General features: G+C 34.3%; 5 protein-coding genes across 10 annotated transcripts in view; 2 read left to right on the top strand and 3 right to left on the bottom strand.

Annotated features, from left to right (window-relative positions):
* LOC111381787 (transmembrane protein 147-like) overlaps positions 1–1921 on the top strand; it is an 11714-nt gene extending 9793 nt beyond the window's left edge. Inside the window, exons 4-7 of the mRNA XM_023005614.1 lie at positions 113–220; positions 394–530; positions 936–1060; positions 1495–1921. Of these exons, the coding sequence (XP_022861382.1) occupies positions 113–220; positions 394–530; positions 936–1060; positions 1495–1618 (494 nt within the window). The 3' untranslated portion in view covers positions 1619–1921. The remainder of the gene's footprint in view (positions 1–112; positions 221–393; positions 531–935; positions 1061–1494) is intronic.
* Positions 1922–2040: 119 nt separating this feature from the next.
* Positions 2041–5199, bottom strand: LOC111381790 (B3 domain-containing protein REM16-like). Its single transcript, XM_023005617.1, has 4 exons — positions 4792–5199; positions 2966–3422; positions 2688–2866; positions 2041–2574 (listed from the first exon to the last, which is right to left on the bottom strand). Exons 2-4 carry the CDS (start codon positions 3201–3203, stop codon positions 2218–2220), a joined length of 774 nt encoding a protein of 257 aa, XP_022861385.1. The 5' UTR covers positions 3204–3422; positions 4792–5199; the 3' UTR covers positions 2041–2217.
* Positions 5200–5927: 728 nt separating this feature from the next.
* Positions 5928–9486, bottom strand: LOC111381793 (B3 domain-containing protein REM16-like). 5 transcript variants are annotated; one of them, XM_023005623.1, is made up of 5 exons: positions 9353–9486; positions 9118–9232; positions 7280–7760; positions 6999–7195; positions 5928–6532 (listed from the first exon to the last, which is right to left on the bottom strand). In XM_023005623.1, exons 2-5 carry the CDS (start codon positions 9226–9228, stop codon positions 6179–6181), a joined length of 1143 nt encoding a protein of 380 aa, XP_022861391.1. In that variant the 5' UTR covers positions 9229–9232; positions 9353–9486; the 3' UTR covers positions 5928–6178. The 5 variants fall into 5 exon arrangements, with proteins under 5 accessions (XP_022861391.1, XP_022861392.1, XP_022861393.1 ...); XM_023005624.1 differs by having other exon boundaries at positions 7280–7767; XM_023005625.1 differs by having other exon boundaries at positions 6999–7180; positions 9118–9240.
* A 2105-nt stretch (positions 9487–11591) lies between these two features.
* On the top strand, positions 11592–14751 carry LOC111381791 (ent-kaurene oxidase, chloroplastic-like). 2 transcript variants are annotated; one of them, XM_023005618.1, is made up of 9 exons: positions 11592–11744; positions 11962–12131; positions 12406–12566; positions 12802–12963; positions 13053–13193; positions 13285–13539; positions 13665–13826; positions 13920–14114; positions 14195–14751. In XM_023005618.1, exons 2-9 carry the CDS (start codon positions 11981–11983, stop codon positions 14519–14521), a joined length of 1554 nt encoding a protein of 517 aa, XP_022861386.1. In that variant the 5' UTR covers positions 11592–11744; positions 11962–11980; the 3' UTR covers positions 14522–14751. The 2 variants fall into 2 exon arrangements, with proteins under 2 accessions (XP_022861386.1, XP_022861387.1); XM_023005619.1 differs by having other exon boundaries at positions 11604–11744; positions 11971–12131.
* A 1932-nt stretch (positions 14752–16683) lies between these two features.
* The window catches only part of LOC111381788 (lysine histidine transporter-like 8), a 2778-nt gene continuing 1558 nt past the window's right edge, over positions 16684–17903 (bottom strand). The window contains exons 2-4 of the mRNA XM_023005615.1: positions 17883–17902; positions 17554–17685; positions 16684–17355 (exon numbers count right to left, since the gene is read on the bottom strand). Coding sequence (XP_022861383.1) covers positions 16870–17355; positions 17554–17685; positions 17883–17902 — 638 coding nt within the window. The 3' untranslated portion in view covers positions 16684–16869. The remainder of the gene's footprint in view (positions 17356–17553; positions 17686–17882; position 17903) is intronic.

Consider the following 17903-nt stretch of genomic DNA (forward strand, 5'->3'; position numbering starts at 1 on the left):
TAAAGGAAATTAAGAAATCAATGAAAGCAATCAGAGAAAGAAACTACTTCCAAAACACGAGCAATTCATTCTCTGCGAATTTTTTGTTGTGTTTTTTATCTTCTCACTATAGCCTACCATGCCAAATATCTGCCTTTAAACCACCTAGTAGCTGTCAGATTGGGGACCTTCATCATGCTTACGAATCCTATTTTATTGTTAATGGGGAAAATATCTGCTGGCAAATTTGACAAATCAATCCATGGAGAACCTGTCTATTCTTCCTATTGGCCTGCTTTTACATATTAATTTTTTTTGACATCTGGGACCCACATAAAATGCAAAGTCAGTGGTTGCTACAATAACCGTACTGTCTTCTTCGATCAGTTAAATATTAGCTGTTTGACATTTAAGGTTCTATTTCGATGTTGACAGGGTGGGCCTTTGCTGATTCTGTCCTGCATAGATTAGCACCTCTTTGGGTGGGTGCTAGAGGATTAGAATTTACTTGGGACTATATTTTTCAGGGTCTTGAAGCAAATGCTAATTTGGTATGGAACATTTCTTTCATGTTATGCATCCAACATTTTCTTTATTCATCTCACTGGAGATGTGACATTAGATATTTAGCCCCTGTTTGAGCCCCATTAATTTTTATTACATTACATTTCATTTTTCTCTCTCCTATTTTTAACTTTACAATCTTCCATAAAATAATATTACAAGTAAATTGAAATTTTTTCCTTCTTTTTCAACCACTCATTTTTCAAAAAACACTATTCGACACATTAATTTTTTCTCGTAATGGAGGCCAAACAGGGGCTTAATTTCATGTGCTATAGTTGCTTACTTTCTTTCAAGTTTTTGTATATGCTGTTCTGCACAATTTTTGACATTGTTTTCTCATTGTATCGTTGTCCTTAATGAGATATATTATTTGGTGTGCTATTTTTCAGGTGTTGAGTTTATCTCTTGCTGCATTAGGGTCCTTGATGTGGCTTAGGAAAAATAAACCCAAGACTTTGATTCCTATAATATATGTATGCGCTGGGATTGTTGCAACAATGCCATCAATCACAAGGTATGCTTGTCAAGTTGTCTACCATACTTGATGATATAGGTTTCTGTTCATTTTGGAAGGGCCTCCTTTATTTTGTTAACTGCCTACATATCTGTGTCTTACCTATGATGATGTGTCTACATTGCTCCTGTAAAACTAAATTCAAGGCTACTGCTTTTTCAGGATATGCTGGGTTACTATTTCTTTGATCGAGCATGTAACAAATCATGATAGTCTGGAAAAATATATTTAGCCCTTGTTTGATCCCCATTTTAGGGGAAATAATGCATTTTGAATTATAGATTAATGGAAAATGTGTGGTTAAAAATTAAAGAAAAGTTTCGAATTTACGTGTAATATTATTTTATTGAAGAATGTGTGGTTGGAAATGAATTTTTAGAAGAATGAGAATTAAAAAAGGGTCTAATCTTTCAACGTTTTATTGTAATTTTCAGCTATCTAAGACGAGGCTTGGGGTGGCACTTAACAAAGATAGTAGGCTTTGAGTTGTTCACTTCTTTGGTGATGGCTTTTATCAGCTGGCAGCTATTTGCTGCATGTCAGAAACCATCGAACTGAGGAACCAAGATCGTAAAGGAGACGACCAGATAGGTGATGGTTTAGTACCCGTATCTGACGAACTATTTTACCAAATTTTTAGATAGCTGAGAAGCTCATGCATCTTCCGAAATGCCTCAGTTTCAGAATATCTCGTCTCTGCAATAGTCATTTAGTAGATTTTTGAATGATAACACAGGGACTTTTCACTGTTTTTCAATTTGCATGCCTTTTATTGTTATCCTTCCGTGAACTTACTCAATTTATTCGACTCTGTTCTCAATATCGAGACGTGGAAAATGAAATCGCTGTATTTGACATTTATTTATGTACTAATTTGGTTGTTTTGTTGAATTTAAGGTGACAATAATGGCAAATATCCATCCAGGAAGGGGACCACAAAATAATAATAATAAGTACAATAAACAAATAAATCATTAACAAAGAACAAATGCAGAAACTATTACTACTACAAAATAAGTTGATGAAGAAGCTCACAATGGTAACACAATTACCAACCTAAAAGAAAGTAGAAATTGTCAGCACAAAGCCAACGGTTAATTCTTAGTCCAAAACCAGCTAGTTATATCAAGATATAATCAAAATAAAAGCATCCCAATTCATGCATCGTCCCCTCCATTCATCACGTTCCTTGAGAGACTTGGTTGGCCTCCACCTGTAACCGGCATTGAGTTGCCTGGAGTAACTTGTGATGGTGAAACCACTTCCTCTGCAACTCGAAAAATTTGAACGTCTAAAACGATGCTGTCATTTGGTCCACTGGCTAGATCAAACAAACACACGTCAGATTCTTCTAAGGAGTTGTCATGAACAAAATTCTTCCAACCACCATACAATCCGCCATTATTATAAGCTTTTTGATGATATTTGACCTGCCATGCATTCTCTTTAACACGAAGAACAATATCTTGGCTTTTTCGACTGAGATGCATCCTTGCCCACTCATAAGGGATAGACTGCATCAAATAAATAATTAAATAAATAGAAAAAAGAAGAAGGGGGGGGGGGGGGGGGGGGGGGAGAGAGAGAGATTGAACTTCTAAAAGCTTATTAGTACATTTCATGTTACCATGTAGAATCCATTGTAGACATGTGACGGTCGCATAACGACCATAAAACTGTTTCCCGACGATGCTGCACCTGCCATTTCTAGTGCTTTCTTTTTTTCATCTTCAGTTACTGCCCTTCTACGAGATGTCAGCTGCAAGGGACATGTATTAATCCTACTGCTGGAACCTCGTCTGCCGTCTACATCAAAGAGAGTATTGCTACTAAGAATTCAAAGGTTGTCTCTTTAGTAACATCATATTTCCATAAAGTAACAAAATGGGATCTAGATAAACTTACTTTTTTTTCTCCTTTCTTTTCTTAAGCCTGGCGTATTTGCAGTATCATTCCTGGGTTTTTTATCTGAACAGGAGTCGATGGCATCATCCGAAGACTCACTGAAGAGTTCGTTGATCTTTTCATCAGTTCTTTCGGGCATGGTTATTGGTCTCTTACGGCCAGATTCAATTTCTTTATGTACACATTTTGTCACAAAATATGAAGCTTCTTTCTCACAGAAGTTTTCCTGGTCAAACATCGAAACATCAAATCTTGAATTCCCGTTGTATTTAAATATCAAAATATCATTTTCCTCTAGGCAATGATCTTCGATAAACGCCTTCCAACCCTCTTTGAGAACAATGGTATCCCCATTTGTTGTCAATCTTACATCCCAAATGTGCCCACTTGGACCTCTCAGAGCAACAGTTCCAGCTAACTTCTCTCTCACATTGTTAGCGAACTTTTTTGGGATAGCCTGCATATTTATCAAAGTTATGCCTGGGTTTTCACTGATACATATATAATCTAAATAACGTACCAGAAAGAGAACGAAAAAGAAAGATTATGCTGCAACAAACGAATGATTAATTGATTGAAAAAGCAGCAGGATTAAATTCCAAATAATTAGTCAACTATTGTGGATACATGTAGATCCTAAAAATGCACTCAGAAACTTTGTCCTCTTTTCTGCATTCCATTAAAAATATTGCATCAAACCCCAAACTAACGTCTAACATCGAAAGGTTTTGCAACTCCCAAACTTGATTATTATTATAAGATTCCTTTGCACATTACAATTTATGCCTGCCTTGTGCATTTTGAATTAAATTGAACGGAAAACAGAATTTATTTAAGTTAAAGGTTTATGCATTCAAGATCAAATAATTGTAAAGTCCAAGAGACTTTAGAAGGTGGAATAAAAAATAATGTGGAATTTATGCATGCGGAGTGGATGGTGGCTGCCACCGCTGCTGAAGCCAAGCCCCTTATATCATATATAATATTGGGATTATTGTTCCAGAATGTTGCACACGAGGGACCAAATCTTCTAGCAACTTACAAAAATTTGATGAAGAGCTAAATCATATACAATCGTATGTTAGGTGAATATTAGTGGCTTTCCTCAATGTCTCCAATAACTCTTTTGGAACAGATTTTTCTTAGGAGATGGATCAATTTACGGGAAATGGATTTTAACTTTTTGAAGTAGGATTTGTCTGCCAGAAGTCAAAATTCACATGCTTTACTTATCCTAGAACAAAAATAAGATTGCCTATTTACAGTCATTCTCATTTGAATAACCTACATATCTCTTAAAAATGCTTTACTATCAACCAGATGGGACAAAGAGGATCAGGGTCAAGCCAGTAGCCAACATGTGCAAGCTTAGGTCCCGTGTTCTGTCTACACAATTAGATACCCTCAATGGACCATACTCAAAAGCCAAACTGAATACCAGCTTATAATCTTTCAATTTGGTGTTATACATTCCACATTCACCAGCAATTTCCACAACCAAATGGTCATTTAGAACTCATTTCATCATTCAAGCTAGGAGTTTCGAACGGGTAAAAGAGGAGTTTTTCCAAAGTGGACGTGTCAAAATGTGCACAGTGAAAAATAATCCTACATTTGAATTTTTTGTTTACAAAGCACTGTTTTGATATCAAATGACTTATAAATCCCTTTTATAAATACGCCTGTTCCTGTAAGAAATCGACCCTCACTGAGTCAAATTGACATCAATCAACCCCGTCTTTCTTAACTCTTTCATCTTCTTAAACAAACTCATGAAACAATTGGAACAATCCCATTTAAAAAAACAGCAACAGGAGGGGAGATACCAGGTGGCTGGAAATGTAGTTGGAGCGGGGTATGACTCGAGGTGCAGGAGGGGCTGAGCTGGACGGGGGGACAGTATGTTGGTTTATCTGTAGATTCAGGAATGGTTGTCATCCAAATTGGGCCAAATGGAATTGAGGTGGAACTGAAAGGGCCTTAACAAATGGTGCAGATTCTCGTGAATAAAACTTCTTAATCTCCGGATATATAAGAAACATTCACCATGGCCACTGATTTGTTGTTTTGTGCATCTCTTTATGCTGTTTCCTAAACCCTTCTTTGTTCATAAAAAAATGGTACAAATAAAACTGTAAACAAAATCACACACAAATATACAGATGCTTACATGCATAGAGAAATTGAAGACGATTTTATTTTGTAAATCTCTTTTCTTTAGTTTTCTTTGCACCGTCTTCAAAATGCATTTTTTTTTAACTATACACTAGAAAACATAGGCATATACACATTTTTTTGTCAAACTCTTATATTTATATCAAAATATTTTATTTTCATACTTCAAATTAATATAAAAAATATTTTTTTGCACATTTATTTATTTATTTATTTTTAAAAAATATGATGAAAAATATATATTTTTATGCCATTTTAACAAACTTTTGAACATAAAATTGTTATCAAATATAAAATGTGTTAAAAAAAAAAAAATTTGAGAATAAAAATGACATAAAAATTGTTAGGAACATAAGTGTTGTAATGATCAAAGAGTTTTTAATCTTAAGTGCAAGAAAAAAATTGTGATGTGAATATAATTATCTTCTCTTTTCTCTCATTTTGTATTTTTCATTTTTAGTTGCTTTGACAAAAATACCCTTGCTAAAAAATTCATATATACCTCACTTTCCTTAACGGCCTAAATGGACATATTAAGGACATGCTACATTAATTAATGTAATGCCGTATTAAGAGTCTATTTGAAAGTGATTTTGAAAATTGATTTTTTGATCGTTAGAAGAAAAGTTAGGTTCACGTGTGAGAGAAGAAATCAAATATAATGAGTTAGAATAGTGAAATAACGATCAAAACACCAATTTTTTGGAGAAAAAATAACTCCAAAACAGGCTCTAAATGTTACCCGAAAAGAAAATAGAGGTGTGCAAAGGGGGAATGAAGACAAAACTTGTAATTTAACCTCCAATATAAATTAGAGGAAATTCTATTTTTTGTTACATTTTTGATAAGTTAGCACTACCAGGCACATCCCAGAGACCACAACTAATACAAAACAAGTTAGCACTTAATAAAAAGCTCCAGAGTAACCCAGTCCAAAAGAAAGCAAGGACTTCTCCAACATGAAGCAAAACATTAGACACTTGAATGTCATTCCAAAACCAGCTAGCTATACCAAAATATGATTCAGAGATGCCAAAGTCATTCATCATCAGCTTCATTCGCTCTGTTTCTCAGAGTCTTGGTCAGCCTCCCACGAACAACACGACCTTGAGATGCCCGGGGAACACGTGATGGTGGAATCACATCCTCTACAACTCGGAAAATGCTTACGTCAAGAATGACGCCATCATTTATTCTACTGGCTAGATGGAACAAGCACACATCAAATTCTTCTAAGAAATTGTCGAGAACAAAGTTCTTCCAACCACTAATCAGTCTGCCACCAAAACCTGTCCGATGATATTTGGCCTTCCATGATTTCTCATTAAGGCGGATAACAACCTGTTGAGTTTTCTGAGGGAGATGTACTCTAGACCACTCAGAAGGGATACACTGCATCAAATGTCCCATGATAATAGTTGTAATAAAATTCTATTTCTTCGATTCTCCTCCCATCATTCGCCCCATCAAGAAAAGTAAGCATATTACTAAAACAAAGAAAAGGATGAGAGAAACTGAAAACTCAAAGACAGGTTAAACCTTTATTGATCACTAAAGACCAGTTTTTTACAGTTTGATCTCCTTAAACAAAGTTTCAGTTAAATTGCTGAACTTGACCCATTGTTATAATTTGGTCATTCATCAATGTTAATAGTTTTGACAAATGGAAAGTTTTTTTGGCCGTCTAGTTGGCAAATAAATAGACGGTTAAGCCATCGTTTCTGTTAATCATATGTAGGAAGAATGACCAAATCATGACAAATGTTACAATTCAATGAACAACATTAAATTATGTATAGTGATAATGAGCGTATTTAACCCTTCCAATTTAAATGTTTATTAGCATACTGTATGTTACCATCAAGAATCCTTTGTAGACATGTGTCGGTCGCATTACTAAAATAAAACTGTTTTCCAATGATGCTGCATGTGCCTTCGCCTTTTCTTTTGCCGTCTCCTTTTCCTCTTCAGTTACTGCCCTTCTAAGAGATGTTAGCTGCAATTGATATCCATAACTATTGCTAGAACCTCGTTTTACCTCTACATCAAATGAGTCTGACCATTAAGAATATGAAGCTTTTGTCACTTAAGTGACAATCTTTCTTAAAAGTAACAAAATGGAATCTTGGTAAAACTTACTCTTTTTTCCTCTCAGCAGCTTTGCATTAGTTCGAGTAGCAAGTCTTGATGACATCGGTGTTTTTGCAGCATCATTTCTAGGTTTTTTTACTGGATGGTATTCAACAACATCATCGGAAGACTCATTGAAAAGATCATCAGTATCTTCAGTCCTTCTTGGCGTGTTTCTCTTTCTCTTACAGCCCAATTCAATTTCTGTATGTTCACATTTTTTCACAAAATATGAAGCTTCTTTCTCACACAAACTACTCTGGTCAAACATCGAAACATCAAAGCTTGAATTTCCGTTATATTTAAATATCAAAATATCATTCTCCTCTAGAAAATGATCTTCGATAAAAGCTTTCCATCCCTGTCTGAGAACGGATGTATCACCATTTGTGGTCAATCCTACATCCCAAATATGCCCACTTGGACCTTTCAGAGTTACAGTTCCAGCTAACTTCTCTCTCACATTGTTAGTGAACTTTTTCGGTATAGCCTGCATTCTTATCGAAGTTATGACTGGGTTTACATTCACGATATAAATTTTTGAAATACTGTACTATGCTGCAAAACATGAATGATCCATTGAATTAACAAACAGCAGGATTGAATCAACTCAAATAAACAGCCAATGTGCTCAAGGGTGAATAGTCACACTAAACATGCCTCATTTTCCATATGTTTTCAAAACCCGATAGAAAAAGTACGGTGTGTCCAATACAAAAAATCTCATGTTTCATACTTCCTATGAACTTTGTACAAGATACTAATGTTTAAATCTCATGTTTCATACTTCCTATGAACGTTGTACAAGATACTAATGTTTAAATCTCATATTTCATACTTCCTATAAACCTTGGGCAAGATACTAATGTTTGTTGGCAGATTCACATAATATATAATTTGCTCTGTACATACATAGAGTCATAGAATTAACGTAATTTATTATAAGAAAGATCTTCCATTTCAATGTCATAGTTCCATTAAAATTAGGAAGTATATTCAAGCGGGAGTATACAAAAAAGAGCCACGAAGAAAACTACAAGAGATTCCTGCTAAAAAATATTTCACTCCCCATTGCCATTATATATATATATATATATATATATATATATATATATATATTAGGTTTGCATAGGCCGTCTCTCATCTAAACAATTAAGTATGCATTAGAGTCCTAACTCAAAAGCCAAACTAAATACTTATGAAGTCTTCTTCAACTATATAATCTTCCAACTTGTTATTATACATTTCAGGTTCATAAACAGTTTCGATGATCAAATGTTCACGTAATCCCTTATTCAATCTAAAATAGACCCGAACGTGTACAAGAGGGACTTTTCAAAGTTGTCAAAATGTGCAGCGTGAAAATGTCCTAAAGTTCTAACTTTTTGTTTATAAGGATAGGTTATAAACCTTGTTGGTTTTTGAACTTTGTGTTGCTTGCAAATGGTCCTTACACTTTCAATAATCAAAATTTAGTTACCCAGCTTCGCACTCGTCTGTCCCTAGCTATCATTCTAGCTAACAGAATAATGAGTTCACACACGAAATTTTGTCCACCTCAAGCTTCGGAAAAAATACCTTTTAGGCTAAAAGGTATTTTAGGAAATTATCCCAGAAAAATAAAAATATTTAAGACAGCATTTTAAATGTTATAATAATGTTATTTTTTAACTGGACAACTCACTAAAAATCAAAGAATCCCAATACAAAAATTAAAAGACTGAGATATATAACATGCATCATGATTTAATTTATACTTTTTCTCTTTCTCAAAATACATACTGCAAAACATATAAACAGACAAAATCACACGTACACAAGGAAGAAGAAGAAGACTCTAGACTTACAAGCTTCTGATCAAATTGCCCAGAAAGAATTTGACAGAATTGGACCGTTTGGAAATGAGACCAGTACATATCTTCCTCTCTGCGCCGGCAATCCATGCAACCATTCGCCATTTTCCTACAAACCTAAAATCCATAAGAAAATTATAAGTCAAAAGGAGTTTCAGACTTACCGTTAAAGAAAGAAAGAAGACCAGTTTCACAACTTTCAGAATTTTTTATGGGTCCAAGTTCTTACTGTTCTGTAGACTAGTACCGGAGAGCTAAAATCCCGTGAGGGAGAGCTTTTTCGGAGATTGAAAAGGTATGGGTCTGATGGGGGTTGACGAACTCCACGAGGTAGGCATTTATGAAATGATACAACCCTGAGTATGCCACTTCGTATTCATTTTTCTTTTCGTAAGTAATGCCATTATTTCTGAGGAAAAAAAGGTGGCCAATTAAAATTCTTTATTTCTTATATTTATTTTCAACTATATATTTATACAACAAGAATATTCTATACATAAATTCAAAAAATTTCAATTTTTCAATCAGACATTCTTAAAAAAATCAATATTCAAAATATCATTTTTCCCCCAATTTTTCTTTATAATTATAATGACCATCAAATTGGGGCTCAGTAAATATAAAAAATTCTAATCGTTTCATCATTTTAAAAAAAATTAAGGATTCGTTTGATTTGTGTTTTAATTTTAATTTTCAGTTTTGAATTATTAAAAACTCATCTAGATATGAAAACCTTAATCAATTAAAAGATTTACTTGGCAAAACGTAGAACATATAAAATAAAATTTAACGACGTGGACTATAGATTTTTTCTTTGCTCATTTAAATATATTTTTTGAAATTTTTGTATTTTTATTTTTTAGAATCTTTAGGATTATATTTTTTTCAGATTTTCAGGATTTATTTCTTTTAGAATTTTAGATTTATTTTTCAAAATTTTTATTTTCTTATTTTTCAGAATTTATCAAATTTTAAAGTTTTGAATTTCTGAATTTTAGTTTTTTTAAGAATTTTATTGTAGTAGCAAATTATATATTGTGTGACAATCTAACTAGAAAAGTGAGATTTCACTTTTAAAGTGTGCAATCTTATTTCACATCCAATATATAAAGTTTCGTAAAAGATCTAGATCTTATTTTAAAAGGTTCCAATAAGTTATATTTAAATCTCTGTCAACAATTTTTTGCTAAAAAAGTCAAATTATACAATATACGGCCTTATTATTGAGAAGTAAGATAAGGTTCCTATAAGTTATATTTAAATCTTTGTCAACGATTTTTTGCTAAAAAAGTCGAATTATACAATATACGGCCTTATTATTGAGAAGTAATACATTAGCTCACTTTCTAGTGTAGAACCTTAATTCATATTTACGAATAAGAAAAAATAATAGTAACAATTAGTATATTAGTTTAAGAGGTTACTATGAGCACATTGTGAACTTATGTAATAATTTCTAATTAGATCGTGAACTTTTAATTGCAAAGTTATAGCACAAGGCTTTCCAATATAAAACATTGCCAAAAAGGAAAAATAAAATAAAATCATGCACATGTCTTTCCTAGTTATAAAGGAAAAAGGTCCAGCTGGTTGGATCCACGTTCTTGGTGGGAAAAAAATGTGAATGAAAGATCTCACTGAATTAAATTGAGGCCATGAATCTAAGAAATGGAAATTTATTGATCTTTTGAATGGAACCCACTAAGGACAAATGATACATCCTTTGGAATTGGTACAACAAAGCCAAGCTTTCTTCCCAACCTCTCATAATTTTACCAATGCTATTCAACAGTCCTGATTTTAATGATAATTGATAACTGTGACATTAACTGATATATTTAGTCCTCTTTTGGTCCCCATTAAATTAAATTTCATTACATTCTATTTTTCTCTCTCTTATTTTCAACCACACAATCTTTCATAAAATAATATTACACGTCAATCAAAATTTTTTTATTCTTTTTCAACCACTCATTTAAAAAAAAAAAAACACCATTCCTCACATTTCCATTACCAAAAAATGGGGATCAAACGGGTGCTTAATTAAATCATTACGTAATTCATTTAATTGAACTTATAAAGTGTGATCACTTAAATTGGTGCTCAAACACCACTGATGCTCGATAACATTATCTTTCAATTTGGGTCAAGATACCCAATTCAGTGGCATGATTATGATTATTAAAGGATAATTAATTATAAAATAATGATATTAAACACTAATGTATGTAGCATTATGTGATATGTTCAATTAAATGTGAAATTACATGTCATTTAAGGAGCTATTATACCGATTTATGTGATATTATATGATATGTAAATTTATGTTATTCCAATTAATATATAATTTAATATCACTAAACTGATGTTATATTGATACATCAGTGATTATTCCAACTAAAATCGCCAATTATAATTTGATATTCTGAACAAACGGGTAATGTTAATAACTACTGTCCAAATGAGTATCGTCTGAGGGGCCACGTGAAGAGACAAAAGCATCAACAGACAACAGTATACCATTTCCCATGTCTATAAGAAACTCAAATGCAATTGATGGCTCCAAGATCCTTCATCCTATTATTAACTCGATAATTTATTTCCACCTTCCACAGACACAGGTAACACAAATCTTCACATAATTTCATATTCTGCGTGTAAATCTAATGGAGTTCATGCTTGCTGTAACGGAAAAATTGCTCAGTAATATGCTAATTTAGTATTCTTTGTTTTCGAATTTAATTCACATTCTGGGTAGTGAAATTTTGATTATGATGCCTGTAGTTCTCTTTCTTACAAGTTTATATAAAGTTGAAAGGTCCCGTTTTGAATTTTTAGATTTCATAGGAATTAGAAAATGGGGCAAATGGATGCAATTCTGAATCTTGAAGCACTGCCTTTGGGGACTGCAATTACAGCTGTTGTTCTTGTCGTCCTCACTTTGTTGTTCATTCGAGGATATGTGAGTGATCATAAGAGGAGATCTTCAGGCCTCCCTTCTCCACCAGGTGCTTTCGTTAACTCGCTTTGCTGTCAGTATTGGTTTTCTCTTGATCCGGTTGTTGACGAAAAGTACTGGATTATGCTTATTAAATGGTTATGATTTGGAAAATGTTTGATTTTGAACGTTTAATGATTTGAGCACATGACTCAAAGTGATGATCAGATCTAGAGATCATTGTCTATCATTCGTGTATTCCTTAATTATCCAAAAAAAATGGGCAGTAAAAAACAAGGCTTATGTTTTATGAGTATAACTGAGAAATATTGTATTGAATGCAGAGGTGCCAGGGCTTCCATTGATTGGAAATTTGCTGCAATTAAAAGAGAAGAAACCTTACAAGACTTTTACCAAATGGGCCGAGGAATATGGTCCTGTCTATTCCATTAGAACAGGTTACAACTCCATAGTTGTACTCAACTCCAATGATGTTGCTAAGGAGGTAACAAAGCTCTTGACTATTATTTCTATGAAATGGGGGAAAGAAATTTTGGAGATTTTGGGAACTAATAGGAAGAATTGATTGTGCATTTATGGTATAATTGAATCAATATTTGCTTTCTTCTGAATATTGTTAACTTCTATTCTATCATTCAAAGGATGATAAAAAAAATTCCGTCTTCCTTTTTTTCTGTAAAGTTATGCTCGCTAAGTTATATTCCTTTGGTTTGTTTTAGGCTATGGTGACAAGATTCTCGTCCATCTCAACAAGAAAGCTATCGAACGCGCTAAAGAGACTCACTTCTGATAAAAATATGGTTGCAATGAGTGATTATGGTGAATTTCACAAGACAGTAAAACGGCATATACTCACAAGTACATTGGGACCTAATGCACAGGTTCAAATCACAGATTTTTCTGATCGAAGCTTGATTATTTACTGCAAATGTTACTGCACTATTAACACTGTTTTTGCTGATTCTTCCAGAAACAGCATCGTGTTCACAGGGATACCATGATAATGAACATTTCTGAACAATTGCATGCTCATGTAGAGAAGGATCCTCTTCAACCTGTATACCTTAGGAAGATATTCGAGCCTGAGCTTTTTGGATTGGCATTGAAAGAAGTATGTCTGTTCACATCTACCTAAGGCCATAAACAATTCTTGTAATCGGAGTGCAATTGATAATATTTAAAGCATTTTATGCGGTATGCAGGCTCTTGGAAAGGATATTGAGTCGGTTTATGTTGAGGAACTTGGAATGACCCTGTCAAAGGGAGAGATAATGAAGATATTAGTGCATGATCAAATGGAGGGTGCTATTGAGGTAGATTGGAGAGATTTTTTTCCGTACCTGAGGTGGATTCCCAACAAAAGCTTCGAAAATAAAATTCAGCGGATGTGTTTCCGTAGGACAGCTGTGATGAAGGTTCTCATTAATGAGCAGAGGAGACGAATTGATTGCGGCAAGGTACATTTATCTCTTCATTGGAACGAACATTTTTAGTTATCTCACGATTCTATGTATAGTTCACTTTTACTTTAAACCTATGTTTGAACTGAAATGAGATAATTCAGGATTAAAATGTATATCAGGAACTCAACTGCTACATTGACTACTTGTTATCCAAAGCAAAAATGCTATCCGAGCAACAAATACTTATGCTGCTATGGGAAGCCATAATCGAAACATCAGACACCACTTTTCTCACCACAGAATGGGCCATGTATGAACTTGCAAAAGATCCAGAGAGACAGGTGGTTTGATTCACCCTCATGCAATGTGCCTGTATACCATTGATTTGGTTTATTTACAACCTATCTAATAGCGATTCCTTCTTAATAAAACAGGATCGTCTTTATATGGAGATTAAAAATGTCTGTGGATTCGAAAAAATCACAGAGGAAAAGTTAATCCAACTTCCATACTTGTCTGCTGTATTTCATGAAACTTTGAGAAAGTACAGTCCTGCTCCTATAGTTCCTCTTAGATATGTTCATGACGATACACAAGTAGGAGGATACTACATTCCAGCTGAAACCGAGGTTATCACTCTTCCTCTAACCTCTAACATTTAGAATTTTCTATTGGAGTCCAACTGCAGACAATGTTGTGCAATGTGCAGATTTGTATAAATATTTTTGGGTGCAACATGGACAAAAAATTGTGGGAGTGTCCTGAACAGTGGCAGCCTGAAAGATTTCTCAATGAGAAATATGATCCAATGGATATGCACAAGACAATGGCTTTTGGAGCTGGAAAGAGGGTATGTGCAGGCTCTCTCCAGGCAATGTTGATTTCTTGTATAGCCATTGGGAGATTAGTTCAAGAGTTCGAATGGAAACTGAAGGAGGGAGAACAAGAAAATGTTGACACTCTTGGGCTTACTACTCGCAAACTTCATCCAATGCAAGCAATCTTAAAGCCAAGAATTGACAAAGAAAGATTGTAACTGTCGTGTTCAAAGTCATGGTTTGTCTAATTGAATCCCTTTTATTTATCAGAAATTCGGCCATACCCTCTTTAGCATGCTTGTAAATTTTCAAAAGTTTTACATGTCCAGTAGTTTGAAGCTGTGGCTCATTGTATCTTTTCGGAGTGGACCAATCCCCCACCAACCCCCAACCCACAAAAAAACCCCCCCACTCCCCCTTTTCAATAAATAGCCCCCGTTTTTTTTCATTATTTGTCCATTAAAATGAAAAATATAATCATTATCCATCATATCAATCCACCATATTTGATTTTCTATCTCTTGTGTGGGACCCGTAACAACTATATTTGTCATTCTCATTTTTACATTAATGTGTACCAAACGGGACCATAATAAATAAGCCCATTTCCTGGTTGCAAGCCCCTGGCTTCAAATGTAGCATGATATGCTTTACCTTCAGAATTTTCCTAGTCCTAGAAATGTTGGGAATTTACTTATACATGCACAGCGAAAAATTAAAATTATTTCGATTCCCACTGAGGATCCCTTTGTGTTTAAATAGAAATCGTGATAAAGATTGTACTTTTGAAGAATTCTGCAAACCTTTTGCTTTTCTTATCGTTTCAGCAATCTTGATTCGCTACCCACAACTATTCAATTGTCCAGCCTCCGACGATGATCCACACAGAGAACAAGATTGCAGTTACCAGGGTTTTTATCTCTTGTGCTAGCAAGAATGATTATGAGAAAAAAAAACATATGAATTGAAAACTCTAGCCATGTATTTATATAAGCTCAAACGGGTCTGGCCTGGTCCGGTCCAATATTTAATTAATCCATTTAATTAAATCCGATCAGTGAATTAATTAATCCAATTAATTAATTCGGACCTATAAATAACTAAACCAATTAATTAATTTATCCAATAATTGTTAAGTTAATTAATTGACAAATTGCAATCTTTTAATTATCTTTTGTGTGCCACCCATTAGGTTCCCGATCACGATGCCTAAATATTGGACCGGACCAGGCCAGACTAGCCGTTCCAAATTGACATCTAGCAATGTGTCAGGGCAATACATGTGACGGGGAATGTCGCATGGTATGACAAAATCAAACTCGTTTGCTTATCGTGAAAATATAATCCTTTCGTCAATATGATTCGATCAATTACGAGATATGGAATTGTGTCAATCCTGATTATCGATCATATCTTTCACTCCACTATTAAATCAATATAAGTCGAAAATTTCTTTTCGACTTATGAGTATACCTTGGCCAAGGATTTCATCATCGACTTAATTGAATGAAACGCAGATCATAATCTCCTACTATCTAAGAGTGACGAATTATTTATTGATCAATCACAACCTTCATACGATTCTTGACGTACCCGAACGATGTCGTATTGACGGCCCTTTGCAGAGCAACATTCAACACCGCCAAAGTATTACTGTCCTCATATAAGGTATTATGACGACCTCAAATCAAATGACCAATTCCACTACCGAACGTTAGAGATTAACAACTGACACTCAGATAGTTATCCATGTGGAATCTCTCGACGGGCCTCCAATGTTTTATTTTATAACAAAACATCCACGTGTTAATTTAAGTGTCACCACACTTCAGCTTGTGAGATCAACTACTTACTTCACAACTAAGAAATGTCACACGTGATGGTCTATCCGTAATAACGATATTCGTATCTCATTATTACTTACGACCACGGATGATTTAAGATTCAATCAGATATAATTTGTATCTCACAATCACAACTCCTTGTGATTAACAAATTACGAAAATTTGAATCTATGGACTCTATTATTTATTTAAGTGTCTATTAATTAAATAATAGATCTGCCATTAAATTGTATTAATAATACATCAAAAGTATTTATATCCAAAATTGATTGGACATAGGGCATAATACTTACTAGAAACTCATGGTGACTTCTGCTCCAAAAATCTTATTAATCCCGTAATTTGCCCCGAAAAGCTTTCTTATGTTGAAATTTTTGTATTTATGATACATTATCAACATGATTATTCTTCGTGTTTCTCGATCCATTAAATTTGGATACTAGGTAAAGATATTTCTATGCTTTGATGCTATATTAATTCCTAATGCTGAGTACTAGGTAAAGACAAAATCAGTAACTTGAGTCCACGCCACTTCGTAAAGTAAATGGAAAATGATATGGGACTATGGATTACAAATTTATAAACAAGTTTCAGATTTTATGTATCAATTCAGAAATGCACGCTAGCAATATAGCTATGATCAAACTCATAAGATAATATCTGCTAAATTAAGATTCCATAGTAGAAAAAGTACATCTGAAATGGTGTGCTTCACTTCATTCTTAGTTAGGCTTAAAGAATTTCAGCTTAAGCCCAGTGTTCACAATACTCCAAATACCCCCAATGGAGAAGGCCAAGCTAAAAGCAATACCCAACCAACCAAGGATCCAGTTGAAATACCAATTGAAGGTGTATTTTGTTGGCTTTTTAATGAGAACCCACATGAAGCATGGGTAAGCGAAGGTAACTGGAAGAGTGAGTCCTCCTAATAAACCAGCAAGGCTCGAGAGGAATGGAAGTGCAACACCTATCAACAAGGAGATGAACCCATAAAATACTCTGAAGCCAGAACGCACAAAAATTGAGCAAGGCCGGTTCGTCCTGCTGGTGTAGCCGGCTTCAAAACTGTCGAACACAGGCATTGAATATATCTGGAAACTGCTCAAGCAGTTAAAAACGACAAGAAGAAATGTCATAGCAAGAAGTCCTCTTGGAATATCGCGACTGTGAAATGCAAATAATGCATTAAGCATTCCTCCAGAAGGCATCTGAGCGAAGAGATAAGAAAAAAAACATGTTAAGCATACATGATGCAACAAAATGGAAGATAAGTTAACGTGAAGCGTATGTTGAATTATTTATTAAAAGCAAACATCTAGAGTATCCTCTGCTTTGAACATCTAGATTACATATATGCTCATTATGATTCTAGGACATCAAGGAAATTGGTCGAGTTTTAGACTTACGAGATTTCCGTAGGCCCAATAACCTCCAATGGCAACCGGGAATATGCAAATGGCAATGAAGAAATAGGCAACCTTGGCTCCCCTCCACATTGGCACATGAGCCGGTCTCTTGAAGGTTGATGGAATAGTTGCCTGTAAGATGTAATAGAGCACCCATTAAGCAATTCTTGAATTCAATGCATGTTTGGCATGCGGTATTAGAATAGTATTGCATAGGATAATACACGAAACAAAATTTCGCCATTTATTCTACTCAATATTGTTCGGCCAACATACCAAACATGTAATCAGTACTTAGCATGTGATTATATGTTTGGGAGAGAAAGAACCTGAATTTCGAGAACTAAATT

The sequence above is a fragment of the Olea europaea genome, unplaced genomic scaffold (genome assembly GCF_002742605.1).
Source record: "Olea europaea var. sylvestris unplaced genomic scaffold, O_europaea_v1 scaffold2375, whole genome shotgun sequence".
Classification (NCBI taxonomy): domain Eukaryota; kingdom Viridiplantae; phylum Streptophyta; class Magnoliopsida; order Lamiales; family Oleaceae; genus Olea; species Olea europaea.